This window comes from Mustela nivalis (genome assembly GCF_964662115.1).
Source record: "Mustela nivalis genome assembly, chromosome: 9".
Lineage (NCBI taxonomy): Eukaryota > Metazoa > Chordata > Mammalia > Carnivora > Mustelidae > Mustela > Mustela nivalis.
Window position 1 is genome coordinate 67,237,331 of NC_139028.1, and position 18,988 is coordinate 67,256,318.

An 18,988-nucleotide genomic window follows, 5' to 3' on the forward strand; every position below is an offset into this window, starting at 1 on the left:
GTGGGAAAATGTTGCCCCCAAAGCTCATTTCATCTTTGATGCATGCAGACCGCTGACAGGTAAGACAGGTTGGTGCATGTGTCCTGGGTCTGGGTGGAGACGGTATCTCTCCAAGTTCCTAAAAGAACCCCCAGCCCTGAGTCTCATGTTTAATCACACACCATGACCACTTTTACCACAGCAGTCCCCTCCCTCAAAGCCCATTTTCTTCCCTGGACAGCAATAGAAGGTTAATGTTTGTGTTTATATCTCCATTCTGAGATCAGCCTTTAGCCGACCATGTTCTGTATGGATGCTTGAACACATATACAGAGCTGGGTCATGTCAGGGTGTATTTAAGTACAAATATGCCCTGTTTTCTTATGCATTTTCTCCGGAATATTTATTCCTGTGGGTGAGGCCTGGTTTGCTCACTTGATTCATGAATTGTATCACTTTTACCCTGGAAGTACTCGGATCATAGGAAGCACCCCTGAGTGCAAACAAGACTTTAGTCTGAGAGGCCGAGAGCACCTCCCATGTGTTGAACACAGCTTGCCTCAGCACTTTTGCTCCTCCTACCTCTGCTCCTAGGATGCTCTCTCCCTTCTCCTATCACATGTCTGGCCACTTTGTTCTTACCAATTTTTAAGATTTCGGCTTGGCGCGCGGACTCAGGAAGCCTTCCCTGTCTCCCCAGACAAGATCAGGCCCCTGTGTTTCTCCCCAGCTCCCGCTCTTTGCAGCACCTTTCACGGCTTGTTTTCTGTATAATAAGGAGTCTTCACATACGATTTGAAGGCTCTGTGCCCCCAGACCATCACCTCCTGAAGGAGGATCATGTCTCTGTGTCACATTGCCTCTCTAACTGCAAGCACAGTGCTGAGCACGGGGTGAGTACTCTGTTTCTGAGCCGGCAGCTGCAAGAAAGATGACATCCAGGACAAACTGTGTCCATCAGGGACAGTAATTTTGTAACCTTGGTGAGATTAGGGTATCTTAGAACTCAGCCTGAATTCTTGAGGCTCCCTATCTACTCATGAATCAACCCCCAATCCAAAAAGTGAGAGGCACCTGTGGGATAGTCTTCAGGGGTGATAGAAAGAACCAACCATGCTTACTTTGCAGGGCAAGTTCCAAGAACAGAGTACAGGGTGGGAGCTCCTACAGGACACAAGATCTGGGGGACCTCAGGAAGGACACAAGGGGACCTGCGGGTCTCAGCTCACCCTCCTTTGTTCTCCATGAATCTTTGAATCTCAAACCTTTGAGCTTTCCCTCCCACCCATGCAGACCCAGCTCTCATTGCTGTTTTTCTCCCATACTGTCCCCTCCCCTCCCCCCAGCCCACAAAGAATTGGGACTCAGGCTGCAGCACACACTGGAGATTGGATGTAATTGCATCTCAAGATAGGCATAAGCAGAGCTCAGACTGGGGTTCCAAGATGGTACAGTGGCAGGGGTGGTTGGTTCACTCACAGCACCCCCACCCTGTTTCTGGCTCTCATTCTTCCTCATTGACTCTGGAACAACATTGATTCCGCAGTAAAGGGCATCATAGTGGATTTGGTTCATAGTGTGCAGCTGCATTCAAGAACGGGGGAGTTAGGGTAGTGGAATACGGGGAAAGAGCACAGAGGAAAAGATATGGTTTGAACAACAAGGGCTCCTATGCCTGCCTCAGCTTCTCCACAGCAGCATCCACATCACCCCCAGTGGCTATGAGGGCCTGGAGATTGGCTTCGGGATTCAGAAAGCCCATTGCCCGCAGTTGTTCTAGCTGCACCCGGAAGTGAGTCTCCGGCTGCAGTTGCTGGGGATTGGCACCAGCTAGAGCTTGCAACATCTGGAGGAGAGGGATGGAATGGAGGCCCAGCTCTGCAGAGACCTGTGCTGGGGGAACCTCAGAAGCTGGGGCTTGAGAGGGATCCTCCTGCATAAGGGTGCCCTCTCTAGACTCTGTACTGCCTGCCATACTTCCCAGGCCTGCCAGGCAAGGCATGAACCAGAGCAGGAGGCGAGGTGCTTCAGTAGCCAGGATCTGCAGACCCTGCTCAATCTGGAGCAGGGCTTGCATGGCGCGAGGGTTTGTCAAGGCTGCCTGAAGGTGCAGGAGCAGTGGCAGCTGCCGGCGCATCTCATCCTGCAACTGTGAGACCTGGCTCATGCTGGGAGGCCTCAGAGATCTTGGATAAGGTGGTGGGGGGAGCCAGGCATGCTCAGGCATCCCAGGGGAAGCTGCCATGGGGGAAGGTGGTGAAGGAACAAATGGCAACCTGTTGGCCGAATGCCCTAGCCCTAAAATAAGGTCAGGCATGTTAGTGGTATGACCAGTGGAGCCGTTCCCTGCACCGCCTTGGCCTCCATCTTGTCCAGCACTCCTCTCTGGGGGATATCTCAGGAAGGATGGGCAAGAGGACTTTCCCTTGATGGCTACTGACTCTTTGGGGAGAGGCTGGCCTGACTCACGTTCCTGGGAGGAGGACGAAGTTGGGGGGATTCGATTTCCTGGTTGTGGTGGTTCTTGGTTTGGATTGAGGGTGGATGCAGTCCCTTGCAGATAGGTTCCCGGGGACTGGGGGGTCTCATGTAATTGCTGAAGATAGTCATAGAGCCCTATATTACCCAGAATGTTGGGAACCCTATTTCTAGTTTCGGATCCATCCTGGTCCCCAGGATGCCTGCCTCGCCGGCCACCCGAGCCTCCATACGTGGAAGCCCAGGGGTTGGGGAGAGGGTCACGATTCTCTGTCCTCGAAGGTTGGCTGCTGCTGCTGGTGGCATTAGCAGTAGTGGTGGTAGCAAAGGGATTGCCACCGAACTGCTCCTGCACTGCGTTAAGCATTGGGTCCATAATATCTGTGTACATGGTACGAAGCACATTGTAGCCCCCAGGGATGCTCTCCAGGTTACTGAGCGCCCGGTCCTGGCTGCGCATCATCTCTTGCATCATGGCTGGGTTGCGTAGGAACTCCAGCGTCTGGCGCATGATTTCAGGGTTGTTGAGAATATGCCCGATCTCGGGGTTGTGCTGCATCAGCTGCTGCATATGGGGGTTGTCAAGAACCAGCTGGCGCATCAAGCCTGTGTTGGATAACAGACCCTGGATGAAAGGGTCATCAATGATCTGAGCCACAAACTCAGGTACAGAGATGTGCTGCCACATCAGTGAACTGGGCTGGTCAGAGAAACTACCTGAGGTCAGGCCTAGCCCACTGAGGCCTGTGAGAAGACTTAAACTAAAGGTGGGTGGCCCATCTGCTGGGTAAATGGAGCTTGGCTGAGGGAATGAGCCAGGGCTGGGGGCTGGCGCAGGGACTGAAGCCGCTGGACACTCGGTGCCCATGGTGCGGCGTTGCATCTTGATGACCAGGTGAACGGTGAGGCCATCTCGAACTCCACACTGTGCCAATGAGTCGGGGTCCTTGAGGATTTTGCCAGCGAAGATTAGGACCAGCTGATCAGGGTGGGCCTTAAAGCGCTGGGATATCTCTTCCTTCAGCTGCTGGATGGTGCAAGTGTCTGTAACTGAGAAATCCTCCTTGTCCTTGGGCGTCTTCACTGTCACCTTGATGAGGTGGGGATCCTGGATCGGTGCTGGGCTGCCCTGTGGCAGGGCCTCTCCACTTTTGGCCATGGTGGGCAGCAGGAGGCCCAGGTCTGTGGGGACACAGCTGGGGGATGGGGATGGGGATGGGGTACCAAGATCATCCTTTGGGGCAGTGGCCAAAGTAGGAGTGTGGGAAGAGGGCCTGGGGTCTCAGGGCAGGGGCACAGGGAGTCTGCATGGAAGGGGCAATAAGGGTCTCGGGATGGGATGCTTGTGGAGATTTATGGGTCTGAGAGGTGTCAGGTCGGGAGAGGGAGACTGGATGACCCGAGAAAGAGGTCTATGGTTGGTGAGTGAAGGGCAAAGGTGGGAAGAAGGGTTTGGGTTGGGGCATACATACCAGTCAGCTGTGACCCCGTCCTTCCTCTTATACAGGGCTCCAAACCACCCTCATCTTGCTAACAGCCACCCCTGAAGCCTTCTGGGCCGGAACACCATCAGGTCAACTCTGTGACCTCAGCACTGACATCACAGCCTTATACAATGGATTCTTGAGACCTCTCCAAGGTGCTCTGTATCCCTAGGAACTCTGCCACCCCTCACTTTACCTCTTCTATTTCCTTTATCTTGATGCCTTCTTCACAGTGAGGGACCTAGGCTGACCCTTCCATCACAGGCCAAGAGGCCTACTTCCTCACACCTGTGTGGGCTGTGTAGAGACTCAGCCTTGGATTGTGCAATTAGGAAAGGCTTAGCCGGCATGTCCCTGTGAAGACCCAAATTCAGCTATACCCTGAATTGTTGTTCTTCCTGGCATTCTATGTTTCTATCTTCTCTCTGATTCAACATTAACCATGAATTTTTTATGTATCTTCAGCATATTGACTTTTTGATGGGCAAGATCGAGAGTATGACAGATGGACCAAAAATGACACACAGTTTTTAGTTTACTTTTTAAAATTATTATTGTTGTTCCCCAGAAGAACTCAAAGAATAGATTGGCTACTTACTGAGATTTAAAAAAAAAAAAAAAAGGGATAAAGTTGTGTGTGTGTGTGTGTGTGTGTGTGTGTGTGTGCGAATGTGTGTGTGTTTTAAAGATTTTATTTATTCATGAGAGAGAGAGAGGGAGGCAGAAGGAGAAGGGGACTCCCCAGGGGCCTGATGTGGGACTCGATCCCAGAAACCTGAGATCATGACCTGAGCCAAAAGCAGACACTCAACCAACTGAGCCACCCAGGTGTCCCGGGGAATAAAGTTTTAAACAGAAAACCCAGAGTTCAGAGCTACATACATTTGAGATATTTATCTTATACCCAAATGGACATGAAGGGAGGGAGTTCACTATTGTGAGTCTGCAATTCATCAGCATTGACAGAGTATTTAGAATCATAAGATTAATGGGTATAGTAACAGGATAAAGGTATATAAAGACTAAGGCATGGGCTCTACATACTTACAAATCTGGACTATTAGATGTGTTCCACAAAGGAAATGGAGGAGAAATAAAACATTAAGCCAAAAAAAGGAGTGAGGGGGAGAACAAAGCAAATGAATAGTTTCAGAAAGGAGAGATTAACTGATGGTGTTGGATGATGCTGGTAGGTCAGGAAGATAAAGGCTGAGAACCAACCACTGGGCTGGACAAGAGAATGGGGACCATGATGAGCCCAGGCATGGAAGAGAGAAGGGGCCAGAAATCTGACTGGAGTGGGTTGAAAAGCAAGTGGGTTGGAAATGAAGTGGATTCAATCAGAGTATTGTACCTAAGAGAAAGGTTATGGTGGCTGTGTGGAAATGTGAAGATAGAGACCCTTTCGTTTTGTTTTTTCTTAAGCTGAGACTATTTACATCACGCTTTTATTCTGATGGGAAAAATACGATGAGGAAGGATAAAAGATGCAGAAGGGAGAGAAAATAATTGTAAGATTAATCTATTGAGTAGGTGAATTGGAGAGATTGGGATCAGTGCCCAAGTGGAGAGCTTGATATTGGTCCACAGACAATTTATTCATAACAAGATGGAGCACAGAGTGTGCAGGCTCAGTGGACAGCCAGATTTCAGTTATGGCAAAAGGTGGGGATCATATAGAGGAAATGTTATAGATAAAGTAGGGTTTTGCTGTTGCAAATTATGCGTTCTAAATGGTAGGTGGAAAAGTTCAGTGAATTGATGACCAGTAGAAAATTGGGTCACATGAGGGATTTTCAGAGCATATTGGGATAAGAATCAGAAAGTTGACACAATAGAGCTTGGGCTTTTCAGGTAACCTGACGCAAGCAGGGTACAAAGATTAACTATATTAATTGATTGGATAAGGGGTGCATGGGTGGTTCAGTCAGTTAAATATCTGACCCTTGGTTTTCACTCAGGTCATGATCTCAGGGTCCTGGAATCAAGCCCCACTTTGAGCCCTGAGTGGAGCAGCAAATTGGATTCCACGCTCAGTAGGGAGTCTGCTTGGGATTCTCTCTTTCCCTCTCCATCTGCCCTCCTCCTGCTTGAGCTCTGTAAATAAATAAATAAATAAAATATTTTTTGAAAAGATGAATTGATTGGATAGAGACATCTTAATGGGAAGGTAGAAAATCCATTTTGCTATAATTTGTTCTTAAGACCTTTCTACTAGTTTGAGGAGGGAGGGGGAGTCTGGCAGTAGATCTGTAGGAGCAATTGGAGTTTTGTGGACTTCCCTTCAGTCTTTCTGATGGCAGCATCAGGGCTGGAAGAAGGGTAGTGTGTGAGGAGCACATGGGATTTCTTTGGGTACTCTTTGCAGACCAGATCTGAACCCGCATCACCACCTCCACTGCTCCAGATACCACTCTCTCCCACCCGCTCCACTGCAAGAGCTACCTCACATTAGTGTGCCCGCTCACAGCTCTACCTCTAGCACAGTCTTTCCCCACTTGGCAACCAGACCCACACACTGAAACACCTGCATTATTTGCTCGAAATCCCTCAGGGATTTTCCACTGCATTCATAGTAAACTCCAGAGTCCTCACCAGACCCACCAAATTCTTCCTGATGTCCTCTTTTTCCTCCCATTGTTCAGTTCACTTGACTACAATATCTCCTTGTTATTCTTCAAACACATCAAGAATATTCCCACCTCACACTTTTGCTCCTAGGTAGCCTTCTTTGCCTGGAACATACTTCTCCCAAGGGAGTGCATGTTCAGTTCTCCCAATTTCTTCTGGTTTCTGATCAATTATTGCCTTTCTGGAGAAGCCGTCCTGGATTACCCTCTATGTAGAAGAACTTATCCTGCTTCATTTTTCCTCATAGCCCTTATGCATAGGTTAAGTAGGAAACAATCTTCTCCCCACAAAAGTAAACTCTTAAATAAAGGAACTTTATTTGGTCACTGTTATTTCTTCAATGCCTAAAGCAATATTTGATTTATGAAATTATTTGTCTTATTTGACTTTATTTGGTCACTACTATTTCATCAACACCTAAAATAATATTTGACTTCTGTGATTGTTTACATACCTATTGGCTGGGCTGCTCTTGAGGAGGCAGGAAGAGGAAGGGATGGAGTCCTGGCTGACTACATAGAACACAAGCTACAGACATTAGATACACTGAAGGACGTGTATTCTTGGAAGTGGCCATGCCCCCAGATGCCCGAGTTTTGGTGACGGGAATATGCAGGATATGCAGGATAGGCAACTATATCTCTCTGTACTAAAGAGAGAATAGTAACAGTCCAGCAAAGTCCTACAACTATGACAATGGCAGTTAGTAAGAGATTCCTAAAGAGTATAAATACTTAGCTAGACCTGGCTGAAAGGTGGACTTTTCCTACTCTGGCCCACCAGGCCATTCTTCTTCCAGTTCCAAACTTGAGCAATTTGGACTTGGGCAGTTGAGGAAGCCTTTGTGACTACATATGTATCTATAGTAAATTTCCCTTTTGTATGAATATGTTATGACTTTCTTCCCCTACACATGGGTCTATATACATGTTGTTAGGTATGCTGTGCATGCCTATGGCCATGTGTGCAGTGTGTTGAATGTATGTGGCTGTATCTGTGACTTTTTGGTTATGTGACCTTGTGTATGTGTGCACAGCATATGCATGTCCTTGGGTATGTGAGCATGGTTTGTGGTTCCATGTATGCAACTATGATTCTCTATCTCTAGAATAATATATGCATGTGATGTGTGTCTATGCTCATGTATGTATTATAGGTGAGACAGGGATATCACACACAGTTCCATTTTTTTGTAAAAGAAACAAAGCCAAACCTCAGATGAGGGCATGTGGGAGTAGCCATTTTATTGACAGATCTTCTACCCATGGCCAATGGTATGTTATTCAGTGGAGAAAGCTTTGTTTGGTTTCTTCTCTTTCAGGACTTCTGCTGGATGGAAGCATCAGAAGGGGTAGAAGAGGCAGATGATGTGGTCAACTGGGTCAGCAAGCAAGTAACTAGCAAATGCGGAGGCATGGTGGTTAGAATCCTTGGGCTCTCTTGAGTTTGCGAATAGCAGCACTGGTGTCCCCCTCAGTAGCAATAAGTGCCTGAAGATTGGCATGGGGGTTTCCAAATCCCATGGCCTTTAGAGATTCCATCTGCTGACTGAAACGAATCTCAGGGGCTTGTGGAAGGTGGGAAGGGTCTCCAGCTAAGGACTGTAGCCTCTGCAGAACTGTTCCAGATTTATGGCAGCATTCAGGATCTTTGGGTTCAGCAATATCTGGCACATCCCAGGCCCAGGGCACTGTGTCAGGGTAGCTGCAGCTTGGCGCAGGAAGCCAACCCAGGCCCCATAGGTAGGGTGCAACCCAGGATAGAAGAACAGGAGCCTCTGTGGCCAAGAGCTGCAGACCCTGTTCAATTTGCAATATTGCTTGTGATGCTTTGGGGTTGGCTAGGGCTGTAATCATGTCAGAAAGCTGTGTTTGCTGCTGGAATATGGGCAGCTGCTGCCTACACTGTTCATTCAGCTGGGGCATACTTATGAACAGCATCATCTGGGCTGCCAAGTACGGGTTGTTTAAAAGCAAGTGCATCATGCTTCCTGTGATCTGGGAGCTGGTCTGCTCATCTGAAGGCTGGAGATAATCCTCTAATTTCCGGTCAGAGCTATTTAGAGGGATGGTGGCATCTTTATCTTCTGCCTGAGGCTGCTGGGTGAGCTCTATGCTAGGTAAGGCTGGTATCCCAGCCGGCTGCTGAATGGGACAGTTAGGACTCTGGCCCTTGCTGGAGATAGTTGTGGCGTAGGCACTGGGAGTATGGTTCACCCTGTTAGGGCTACCATTGGCTGAGGTGATGGAGGATAAACCACAAGAACTAGTGTAGATGACTCGGGTTGTAGGGAGCTGTGGGACCTGGTCCCGCCGTTCCTGCGGTGGTGCTGGAGATGGAGGTGAGGATTGAACTTGTTCCAAAACTTGTCCTCCCAGGAGAGCTCTGAAGGGGTTGTCCCCAAAAGGATCTTGTGAGCTGTTGAGCATTTGGTCATTGCAATCCACAGAAGTCTGACCCAGGGCATTATCCCCACCTGGCCTTGTCTCTAAGCCCGAGTGTGACTGTGGATTCAGTGGATACTCAGGATTCTGTTCAGGTTGCTGGATCTGCATTATCTCTTGAATCATGGCAAGGTTTCTGGCCAGTTCCAGAGTCTGCCATAAGATCTCAGAATTGTCAAGGATGTGGGAGACTTCTGGATTCTGCTGCATCAGTTGTTGCATGTCTGGGTGTTCTGAGATGAACTGCCTCATGAAGTCTGTGTTAGACAGAAGCTGCTGGACACTAGGATTCTGTATCATCTGGGCTATGTACTCTGGACTACCTATTTCTAGGTCCTGGCTCTGCACTTTGGGTGCATCAGGTTCCACAAGGAGGGATGATTCCACTGTGGTGTGACTCACACTGGCAGGTTGGTATAACCCGTTGCTGTTTCCTTCGGTGTTTCTATCCTGGTGGCTGGGCTCTTTGGTCCGCAGGTTCTGGGAGGAATGGGCTAGGGATCTGGAGCTGCATTTGGACTTTATGACCAAGTGAATGGTGTGGCCATCTAGGATGCCCCTCTGGCTCAGTGTATCGTGGTCCTTAAGAAGGCGGCCCATGAAGACCAGCACAAGTTGGTCCACCTGGCACTTGAAGTGAGCAGATAGCTTCTCCTTGAATTGCCTCACTGAGGTGTCATCTGCTATCATAAAGTCTTCCTGCTTGCCTGCTGTCTTCACTATCACTCGGATGACACTTGAAGAGATGTTCTTGTCTGCAGACAAACCTGAAGGATGCCCACTCTGGGCCATCCTGGGTGTTCGTGAGATGACATGCGGCATGACCTCAGTGGGAGGGCCAGTGGTGAGCAGGATGAAGCCGGGCCAGAAGGGGTGAGGGGAAACGAATGTTTCTGTTGGCCTTTGTCTCAGGTGTCGTGTTCTTAGCCCAAAGGCTAGTTTCCTTGTTGCCCAAAGAGGGAAGAGTGACCAGGCTGGGCCCAGGTATTTTGCGATGTTATACCCCCCACCCCAGCTCTCCAGATGTGGCCTAGCTGAGGCCTGTCCGTGGCTACTGACTCATAGTTGGTACTAGGTGGGCTTAGTAAAGATGACTCCACCCAGGGCTGCCCCTCCCTTCTGCCCCACCCACCAACACCGTAACCTCTTCAAAAAAGGGATATTGTGATGTCAACTCTAGTCTCACAGTCTGCCAGCACCAGCTGGGGAAGGGAGACATATTTGTGTGAGTGCATGTGTGGGGGTGGGTCACCACCTCTCCATAATAAAGTAAAACGAGCTCATTCTCCAGAGATGGACCACAAAGTTCACAGGATGGAACTATTAATAAATAAATAAATAAATAAATAAATAAATAAATAAATAAGGATGGGGGGTTGCACCTGAGTGGATCAGTGGGTTCAACTTCTGCCTTCTGCTCAGGTCATGATCCCAGAGTCCTGGGATTGAACCCCTGTTCAGCGGCGAGTCTCCTTCTCCCTCTCCCTCTGCCTGCTGCTCCATTGGCTTCTGCTCTCCCTCTCTCTGTATCTGATAAATTTTAAAAATTTTAAAAATCTTAAAAAAAAAAAGGCCAGATTTTTTTATGTGAGATGTGTGGCTTGTCTGTGGTGCTATGTGTGGGTCCCCGTTGGGATGGCAGGCTTATTATTGAAAGTTGTGTTTGCATACCAGTAAAAATGGAATCTCTCCTATAAAAAGGATCTTATTACTTTTGTTAGAGAACTCAAAAAATGGAGGCCTTACAAAGGAAAGGGGAGCAAGGACAAAGTTCACAAGTGGAAGAGGAGACCATGGTTTTCTGTGGCTCTAGGTTTAGCGATACTGGATTTCATTGAGTGTGCTCCCATGTAGAGAAAGCTTTCCACTATCCTAAAAGCAGGAGCCAGGCTAGCTTGGGAGGCTCCCTGAGGGGCATGGCAAATTGAAGGTGAGTGAATCCTTCCTCGCAAAATATTTTTTATTCATCTGTCACTTGGTCTTGCTACATGTCATTTTAGTAGAACTTTTAGAAAGATTTGACTCAGTGTCTTAGCCCAATCTTCAGGGCCCACCTTTGTGTCATAGCATTAGGGGGAGAGATGTCTGTAAATCAAGAGATGATAGTGGAGGTGATTGATGGTAAAATTCCTACCAGGACAGGTTTAGGCAACTAAAACAGATTCTCCGTTCCATGCAGGTTTGGAGGATAGTGCTTGGTCTATATTTGGGCAGCAGATGAATATGCCCTTAGTTAATATGTTAAAATGTGTATTTATGTCTATGTAGATGGAAATATTCTACATATGAGGAAGAACCCATAAGTCTGATTGGATGCATATTTGTGAATGTATGTATACGGGGAAGTATAAGCATGAGACATTGTGCATGAAGTATTCTGGTATCCTCTGGGCGACTGTGAAGACTTTGGGGTCCGGAATCCGACTCCATGGAAGGCAGTTGCATGGTGGGGGATCTATAAGTAATAGAAGTGAAGTGTCTGGGCCTCTGTGTTCTCTTTGTGTTGAAGATGAGTGAAGCTATTACAGACAGTTGGCCAGGGGACTTTGTGTGTCACACTGAAAGATTCTCTACTGAGAATGTCTAGACCACCAGCTCAGTCCACATCAGACCTTCCTCATGTTTAGCCATTAGCTGCTTACCTCTTAGAATGGGACTCAGGCCTAAGTACTTCTCTCAAATGCACTCAAAGTGAGATTGATTAAGAACAGGGAAACATTGATTTTCACACCAAGACCCTGCCTCTCTTCTTCCCAGGTACCCTGCAGGAGGCTAAGGATAAGAAAAGGGACTTCTATATCCCATTCTAATGTCAGTTGCCCTGGGTCTCTGCACTGGGATCAGAGGCTCTCAACCTAAGATTTACTAACTAAGCCTAGTTCTTGGAATTTTATAACTGTCAGAGCTGAATTCCCAGTTTTCAAAACACAGAATAGATTTAAAAATTAGAGTGAAGCTTCTACAATTCTAGGATTCTAGAAAAGAGGTGTTTGTTAGTGTTACTATTAGCATTTGTTTCCCAATCAAATCTATCTAGGCCATTACTGAAAAGAACTTTAATATGAAGACTGAGTTATCAGTTTTACAGAATTATCAATTATAAAGATTATCAATGATAAAGATATAATCAACTTTTCTCATTCAGTAAGAGTGATGGCCATTTGGGGGGGGGGGGTGGGATTCATCTAGATATGAGGATGACATGATTCTCCCAGTACTCTTCCCCAGGGGTCTCAGTGCCTGGATGTTTTCTTGGGTGTGACAGGATGTGATCAGGAAGAAGCCAAGAGAGCTTTCAAGCTGGTTGTTTTGATTGCTTGTGCTTCAGGGTCAGGAAGCTGAGGTCATAGTTGATCAGGTAGCCATCATTATAGACATAGAGCTTGTGATCCAAGGGGGAGTAATTGATGCCATGAAGTGTTTCCAGCATCTTATCCAACACGATGCTGAGATGGCGTTCCCGCCCCGTGGTGGTATCGAAAGCATAGAAGATCTCCTCTTGGCGGGTGCTCAGTGGGCGTAAGGCATAAAGCACTCCACAGGCCATGAAGGCTCCTGACATGGCTGGCTTGTACTGGCTGGTGCGCCAGGTTTTCTCCACTTCTAAGGTGCTGGTATTGAGACGACTCACAACCAGGTTTCCCTTGCTCTCCTCAGTGGCATAGAGCACCCACAGCCCCTTCTCATCACCAGCAAAATCTATGTCTTTCCAGGGCACACCAGCATAGGAGAAGCGGTTGTTGTAGGTGGCACTGGGCAATGTGCGTTGCAGCACCAGAGTGTTGGAGGAGAGATTCACCTTGGCAATGTCACGTGTGCCATAGTAGTTGAAGTACATGAAGTTCTCATACACAGTATTACCACTGCCATCACCATAGCCCATTTTCCTCTCCACAAAGTCCTTCATCAGTACCAGGTCATCATAGGACTTGTACAGCCGGTAGTAGTCAAAGTACCTAGGCCAAACCCCACACCAGAATCATCAGGGTTCACAGTGCTAATAAAAATGATCAGGATAGTGTTCTAATTAATAGTGGAAGTTTTGGAATCAAACAGAACTGATTTGTAATCTCTCTTCTTTTTCTTACAATATACTGGGACCAAAAACAACTGTTAAAAAAAAATGAGTAACAGAAATAACATTGACCTCAAACTCAGCGATGCCTCATGGACACTGTGACTGCATTATCTCATTTAATTATAGAGAAAGCACCAGAACTTCAGTTGTATTCCCATGGACTAGGACACTGGGCCTGAGAAAGACTAAGTAATTTGCTCAAAGTCACTCAGCCCATAACTAAAATCCGTAAAAATAATAACAAAATAATCTATTTCATTGATATTGGGATTGACCTAAATAATGCTAATAAACCAATTAGTAGAATATTTATCTCAAAGTAAGCAATTATCAAGGGATAGCTATTATTATTTTCTTCTTAATGGAGACTCTTTTGTAGCTCGACTCCACTGCCTTCCTGAGACACCAGTGCCCTGGAGCAGGACATAGTTCTGGAACTGGATTTGGGAGACCTATGTTCATAAGGTCACTTTGGAAAGTTCTTTAAATTATCCCTGAATTCTGAGTGTTGTCTTTGCTTGACTTTGGGCAGTAAATTCTGCCTTACCCACAGAGATTCTGAGATGATTTAAAATGCAAAGTCATGTTAATGCCTTTACCTTGTACGAAGCACCTATAGGAATTGGAAACAATGTTATCAGTAACAGTAATCCAAGGTGAGCTTCCACTGAGGCTCTTTGAAGTGACAGGTTCTAGCCATGTTCATCCTATCCTACCATAATCTCCTACTCAGTTGTATCTTTCTCATACTCCTGTATGGACTGACTTTAAATACCCTGTTTGTATATTGTACCTAGCTGCCTAGCCAGGCTGCCAGGTTATTGAAGGGCTCATTCATCATCATCTCATGGATTCAGTTAGGCTTCTTCCTGATCACATCTTGTCACACCCAACAACCACATCATGGATTCCTGTCATCTAAGAGAACATGTATGAGCACAGACTATGCTGTTCACATTTTTCTATGGATTCTCACATGATAATATCATAATTTAACTATCCTCACTTTCCAAAGGGCTAGAATGGATCTGAGACATTAAAGCATTTTACAAGCTCACTTAGCTTAGGTACTGAGATTCAAACTCAGCTTTGAGTCCATGTCATAAGTAGGTTCAAGTTCATCCTTTAAACTTCTTCTAAGAAGCAGCTAGGATTCTGAGGGCCAGGTGGAGAAGAGTTTGCTCTTTATATGAAATCAGGCAATATGTAGAACCAGTCTGGATTACAATCAGACTAAAAATTTCAGACACATAGATTTATGAAGGAGCTCAGGGCCATCTGAGTCATCCTTAATCCTGACAGGAGCTCTAGGAGGTGACTTGTCAGGCCTTGGCTAAATTTTTCCAGGGGCATACCTAAAATGGAGAGAGGAAGCTCTGCTGGGGCCACAAAGAAACCTGTCACGGTAGGATAGGGAACATTTCGAATGAACCTGGTTGCAAAAGAGAAACCATCCTTAACTCACCTGTCCTCTGAACCCAGAGGAGCCACCCAGTAGAGGGAAGAGTCTAGATTGGGTGCTGCATCTCGACCCCAAACACCTGCCTTGTGGGAGAAGCCTCTCCAATTGACTTGTACCACAAGGGGTCTGCTAACTTTCTGGAGGCCTGCGTGGGCACAAGAACCTGGAAAAGAGAGCAGGCAAAGTACAAACTAGGAGTGCAGCACACAACCCACAGGGAGAGGAAAATGAAAGTGTAAAAGCCATGTGTGCATTTCAGTGTGTATCCTTCTGCCAGAGGGCATGCACAGGTATGTAAGAAGGTCTGACCTTGCACAAATAGAGGATAATGCTCCCGTGTGATTATAGGTGTGTTTATATATATATATATATATATATATATATATATATATATATATATATATCTGTGTATACTACTATGTCTATATGTGAGAGTGTACCTATCTCAGTCTGCATCCCTTAGTGATACACCATGCAAGGAAACAAAAGACCTTTGCTGCTCAACCCTCAGTACTCCATAGCCAACCCTCCATTCCCAAACCCTGTCTTTGGGGAGATGAGATCTTAAGAAATTCAGGCTGAGACCTCACCAGGGGGCACAGGTGGATCAGAGGCCTCTTGACACTTCTCCCTCTCACAATCACTGAGCCGACCCTCGAGGATATCCAGCTCTTGGCGGTAAGCACGGAGGCTGCACTGGTCAGAGTCAGCCAGCAGCTTGAGTGTGAGGCTGGCATTAGCCACCTATGGAAATGAGATGCCAAGGATATGGGTCATGGACTGTTCCTAAGGACCGAAGTGAGGCTCCCATATTGCTCAACTCCATGTCTTTTTTCCCCAGAAATAAGTGATTTTCATCAAATTTATAAGATTAAGTAAGACAGGGGACTATGGAGGGGAGAGGTATTCTCTAATCTATGCACATACCTGGCTCTGGAGTTGAGAGAGGAGGTCCTCAGACTCATTACCTCCATCCTTGGCCATAAGCTGGGTCACCAACTCCTGTGCTCCCTCAAGTTCCAGGCGCAGTAGGCTATAGGTTGGGGCCTCCTAGGAGGAAGCAAGGGCAATGGGATTCACAGGCTTCAGGGCATGGTTCATTTCCAGAACCTGGTTATCCTGACCTTCAATGGTGTGAGAGTACTCACTGACCTGGGTGCAGGGGAATGGACAGGCAGGACCCCCAAACCCCCATACCTGTGTCTCTTTCTTCCATTCACATGCCCCCCAGTGCCACACAGCCAACAAAATACTCTCATATCCATCACTTTCATTTGTTCCCTTAATAGCCCTTGAGGTGAGGATTAGTATCTCCATCTCACAGCTGAAGACATGGTGTCCCTCTTTTCACCTCAGGAAAAGTCACTATTTCCCCCATATGCCCAGCTTCTCTTTCTTCTTTCCTGATTACAGCCACACTCTCAGGAGTGTCTTAGTAAGTGAATGAATGGAAAGATTCCTAGCTTCCAAGCCCTCTCCCATCAGCCTTCCCCAGGACACAATGAGTGTCCATTCCAAAAAGCAGCTGCCCACACCACATGGAGGATGCCACATTTCCATTCACTCAACCTACTTAAAGCATTGACTCCAAGCTCACCAACCTGGCCCAAAAGTCTATCTAGATATCAGCTCCAACTCTTTTCTGTCTCCTGCACTAGCCATCCCACTTTTGTCTTCTTTTGCTATACCCTCTTCTCATCTCCCACTGCACCTGTATCCATGAATTGGCCTCTTATTGGAGGAAGCACATCCTACACGAGCCTCTCTGTACTATGACTGCCACTGAGAATCCTAAGAACGATACCTAATTTTTCCTTCATACTCAGGATTCATTTCAAAGATGAGGGCTATGCTTCCTTTAGCCATTTCTCTACCAGTCCTGCTCCTCCTCCTGCTGGATCCAGGAGAGAATGTGTTCATGTAACTGCCAGCCCCCGCCCACAGCTCCAGCGCTTACCCTGGATAACTCCTTATCATACTTGTCCATGAGCTCCTGCGTTATACTCTGCAGCTGCTCCAGCTGATTCAGGGGAATGAGGTAGTTGGGCAGATGAACTACACAATGGCACAGGCCATCCTCATCCACAGAACCTGGCACAATTTTCACCAGCTGCAAAAGCAAGTCCATGGGCACATTAAGTGTAATGAAACATGGGGCACAATGTGCTGTTTAGGAACATGAACCAGAAGGGTTGTCTCTACTGTGGGGTATCTAAGAAGAGATCTCTTTGTATAGGAGGTTGTTCATGACTGTTTGAGTCTCCTTATGCCATGAGTTGCAGTGACCCTTCCCTTGACTTCCCAGAACTTCACCCAGCACCCTTCCAGTTCCTCAAGGTGGGCTGTCCTCACCCTACCTCATGCTCTGGCTGGTTCTTGTCACAGTTCACAGAACAGGGAGCAGACTCTTCCTTGAGGCTCTGTGGGAAAGAAGGAAGCTGATTTGAAAACAAGTCCAAGTCTTAAGGGACCGGTTTAGGAGCTCCAGTACCTCTGCTCTGGAGACTTAGTAGATCCCCACAAGTTCATTTTGTGAACTTGTGAACGGCAGGAACAGAGTTCCAAGTTGTCAAAGAAGGGAGATAAATGTTCAAAGTACATGAGGCATCAGAGTCCAGACTGATATTTAGCGCTCACAAGAACTAGAATTTTTTCTTTTTCTTTTTTTTTAGATGAAAACTAGAGGTTCTGAGAATTAAAAACAAGCAGCAAAACAAAACAAAAACAAAAACAAAAACAAAAACCCAAAAAACAAAAAAAAACTCAACTAGGGTTTCCTTACAGATTCTTCAAGAATCAAGATGTGTGGCCCCTGTCCTTCTCTGAATAGTCCCTCATATAGCCTACTCTGGCCCTGGGAGTTAATTTAGCTATGTCCTCAGTCTGCAACTCCAGCCCAGTGGTTTAGCTTTTGGGGATGATGGAACAAAGGACACATGCCTAAAATAGCCCAGGCTGGCCTCCCTCAGGTCCAGCATCCTTCAGACAGGAAAAGGGTGGCAGGTTTTTGCAGAAGTGAGGCCCATAGAAGAGCAGGGTGGACAGAGCAGAAATCCTCCTTTCTCATCTTCATACTTGTTTTTCCTCTCTCACCCTAAGCCTACCCAAGCCCAGCAACAATCAGAATAGACTTGGTGTCTCATCCTCCTCCCCAAAGCCAGAGCTGTACCTGAGGCTGTCCTGGGAGCACCAGGAGCAGCAGCAGTAAGGGTATCTGGAGGGCCAGCGTGGGCTTCATCTTGCTTCTGCTGTGGGAGTGGAGCAACATCTTTGAGTTCCCCAAGGCTTTTATCTCTGGTCTGAGTGAATGGTCTCAGCAGGAGAGATATAGATTTCAACATCTGAAAGGACTAGTCACATGAGAAGGGTTGGGAAGGACAGGGTGGGGCATGGGAAAAAGAGGACTGTGACACGCTTGTGCTTCCATAGATGGGGTAGAAATTACTTTTTTTTTTTTTTTTTTTTTTTTTTTTACATAAACAGGGTTTCTCTCCTCTGTCCTTGTCCTGCTGGGCCCTCCTGTCTAAACCGAATAAGGCAAACCTGAGACAAGCTGTGGGGGCCTTGGGATGGGTCCCTTTCAGAAGGGTTTATGGTCTTTTTCTCAACTTTAAATGAGAAATACTCCAGAGGAATATGTAGCTGTCCATCTCCAGGACAGAAACCATTTACTTAACCGAGGGCCCTTGGATGAGGGCCAAACTGTATACCTGGGGGGACTGCTTCAGTAGCCTTGTGCTGGCCTGCTCTGCAGTGTGCCCTCTGCACACTTAGAATTCTGTCCCCTTCACTGTTCTAAGCACTCTAAACATTTCTTTCCCACCTCACTATTCAAATGGATCTGCTAATTAGACCTCTTGATTCCACAAGCCTCCACTGCCTATCCTTCAAGAAAGCCCCCTCCGAATAGCTTCTTGTCATGCCTCTAGTCCTTTGGGATCTCCCCTGATGTGCCCTAAGGAAAAGGAAGAGTTGGTTCCTGAGTCATAGCTCATTGTTCCTAGTGCTGGCCACCCAAAATTCTACTTTCCTCTTCCACTGTGTCTCTCTTGAGTACTTCCCAGGCAGTGATGAGTCTCAACACCCCCAAGACCTAAGGGGACATCAGATTTCCTATGAAGACCACATTTTCCATTCAGAAATGTGTATCCTTTATTATATCCCTACTTGTCATTGCTCCTCCAATTCAGATATCATAGGTTTTTCACATAAAGGATTTGCTAATGAATCCCCTCCTTTCAAGCCTGTTGCACAACACATAATACCCAGTAGAGAGAGGCATATGAAGTGTGTACTTCTCATTCTAGGGAGAGGGCTGGAGAGCTGAAGTGAATGTATGACCCCAGGAAGACATGTGCTGGGCTCTGTTGGGCAATCTGTGATGAGAGATTCTGCCCACATCTTGCGTCAGAGTTTTCACCCTCTGACTTCC

General features: G+C 46.9%; 3 protein-coding genes across 3 annotated transcripts; all 3 read right to left on the bottom strand.

Annotated features, from left to right (window-relative positions):
- Positions 1 to 1,351: 1,351 nt before the first annotated feature.
- LOC309873698 (ubiquilin-3-like) lies at positions 1,352 to 4,029 on the bottom strand. Its single transcript, XM_082749892.1, has 2 exons — positions 3,930 to 4,029; positions 1,352 to 3,653 (listed from the first exon to the last, which is right to left on the bottom strand). Exon 2 carries the CDS (start codon positions 3,614 to 3,616, stop codon positions 1,649 to 1,651), a length of 1,968 nt encoding a protein of 655 aa, XP_082606018.1. The 5' UTR covers positions 3,617 to 3,653; positions 3,930 to 4,029; the 3' UTR covers positions 1,352 to 1,648.
- Positions 4,030 to 7,797: 3,768 nt separating this feature from the next.
- Positions 7,798 to 10,121, bottom strand: UBQLNL (ubiquilin like). Its single transcript, XM_082749893.1, has one exon. The coding sequence runs from the start codon at positions 9,836 to 9,838 to the stop codon at positions 7,994 to 7,996; it is 1,845 nt and encodes a 614-aa protein (XP_082606019.1). The 5' UTR covers positions 9,839 to 10,121; the 3' UTR covers positions 7,798 to 7,993.
- A 1,936-nt stretch (positions 10,122 to 12,057) lies between these two features.
- On the bottom strand, positions 12,058 to 17,959 carry LOC309873705 (olfactomedin-4-like). Its single transcript, XM_082749902.1, has 7 exons — positions 17,726 to 17,959; positions 16,914 to 16,976; positions 16,514 to 16,666; positions 15,484 to 15,606; positions 15,147 to 15,300; positions 14,560 to 14,719; positions 12,058 to 12,972 (listed from the first exon to the last, which is right to left on the bottom strand). The coding sequence occupies exons 1-7, from the start codon at positions 17,822 to 17,824 to the stop codon at positions 12,312 to 12,314; spliced, it is 1,413 nt and encodes a 470-aa protein (XP_082606028.1). The 5' UTR covers positions 17,825 to 17,959; the 3' UTR covers positions 12,058 to 12,311.
- Between the last annotated feature and the right edge of the window lie 1,029 nt (positions 17,960 to 18,988).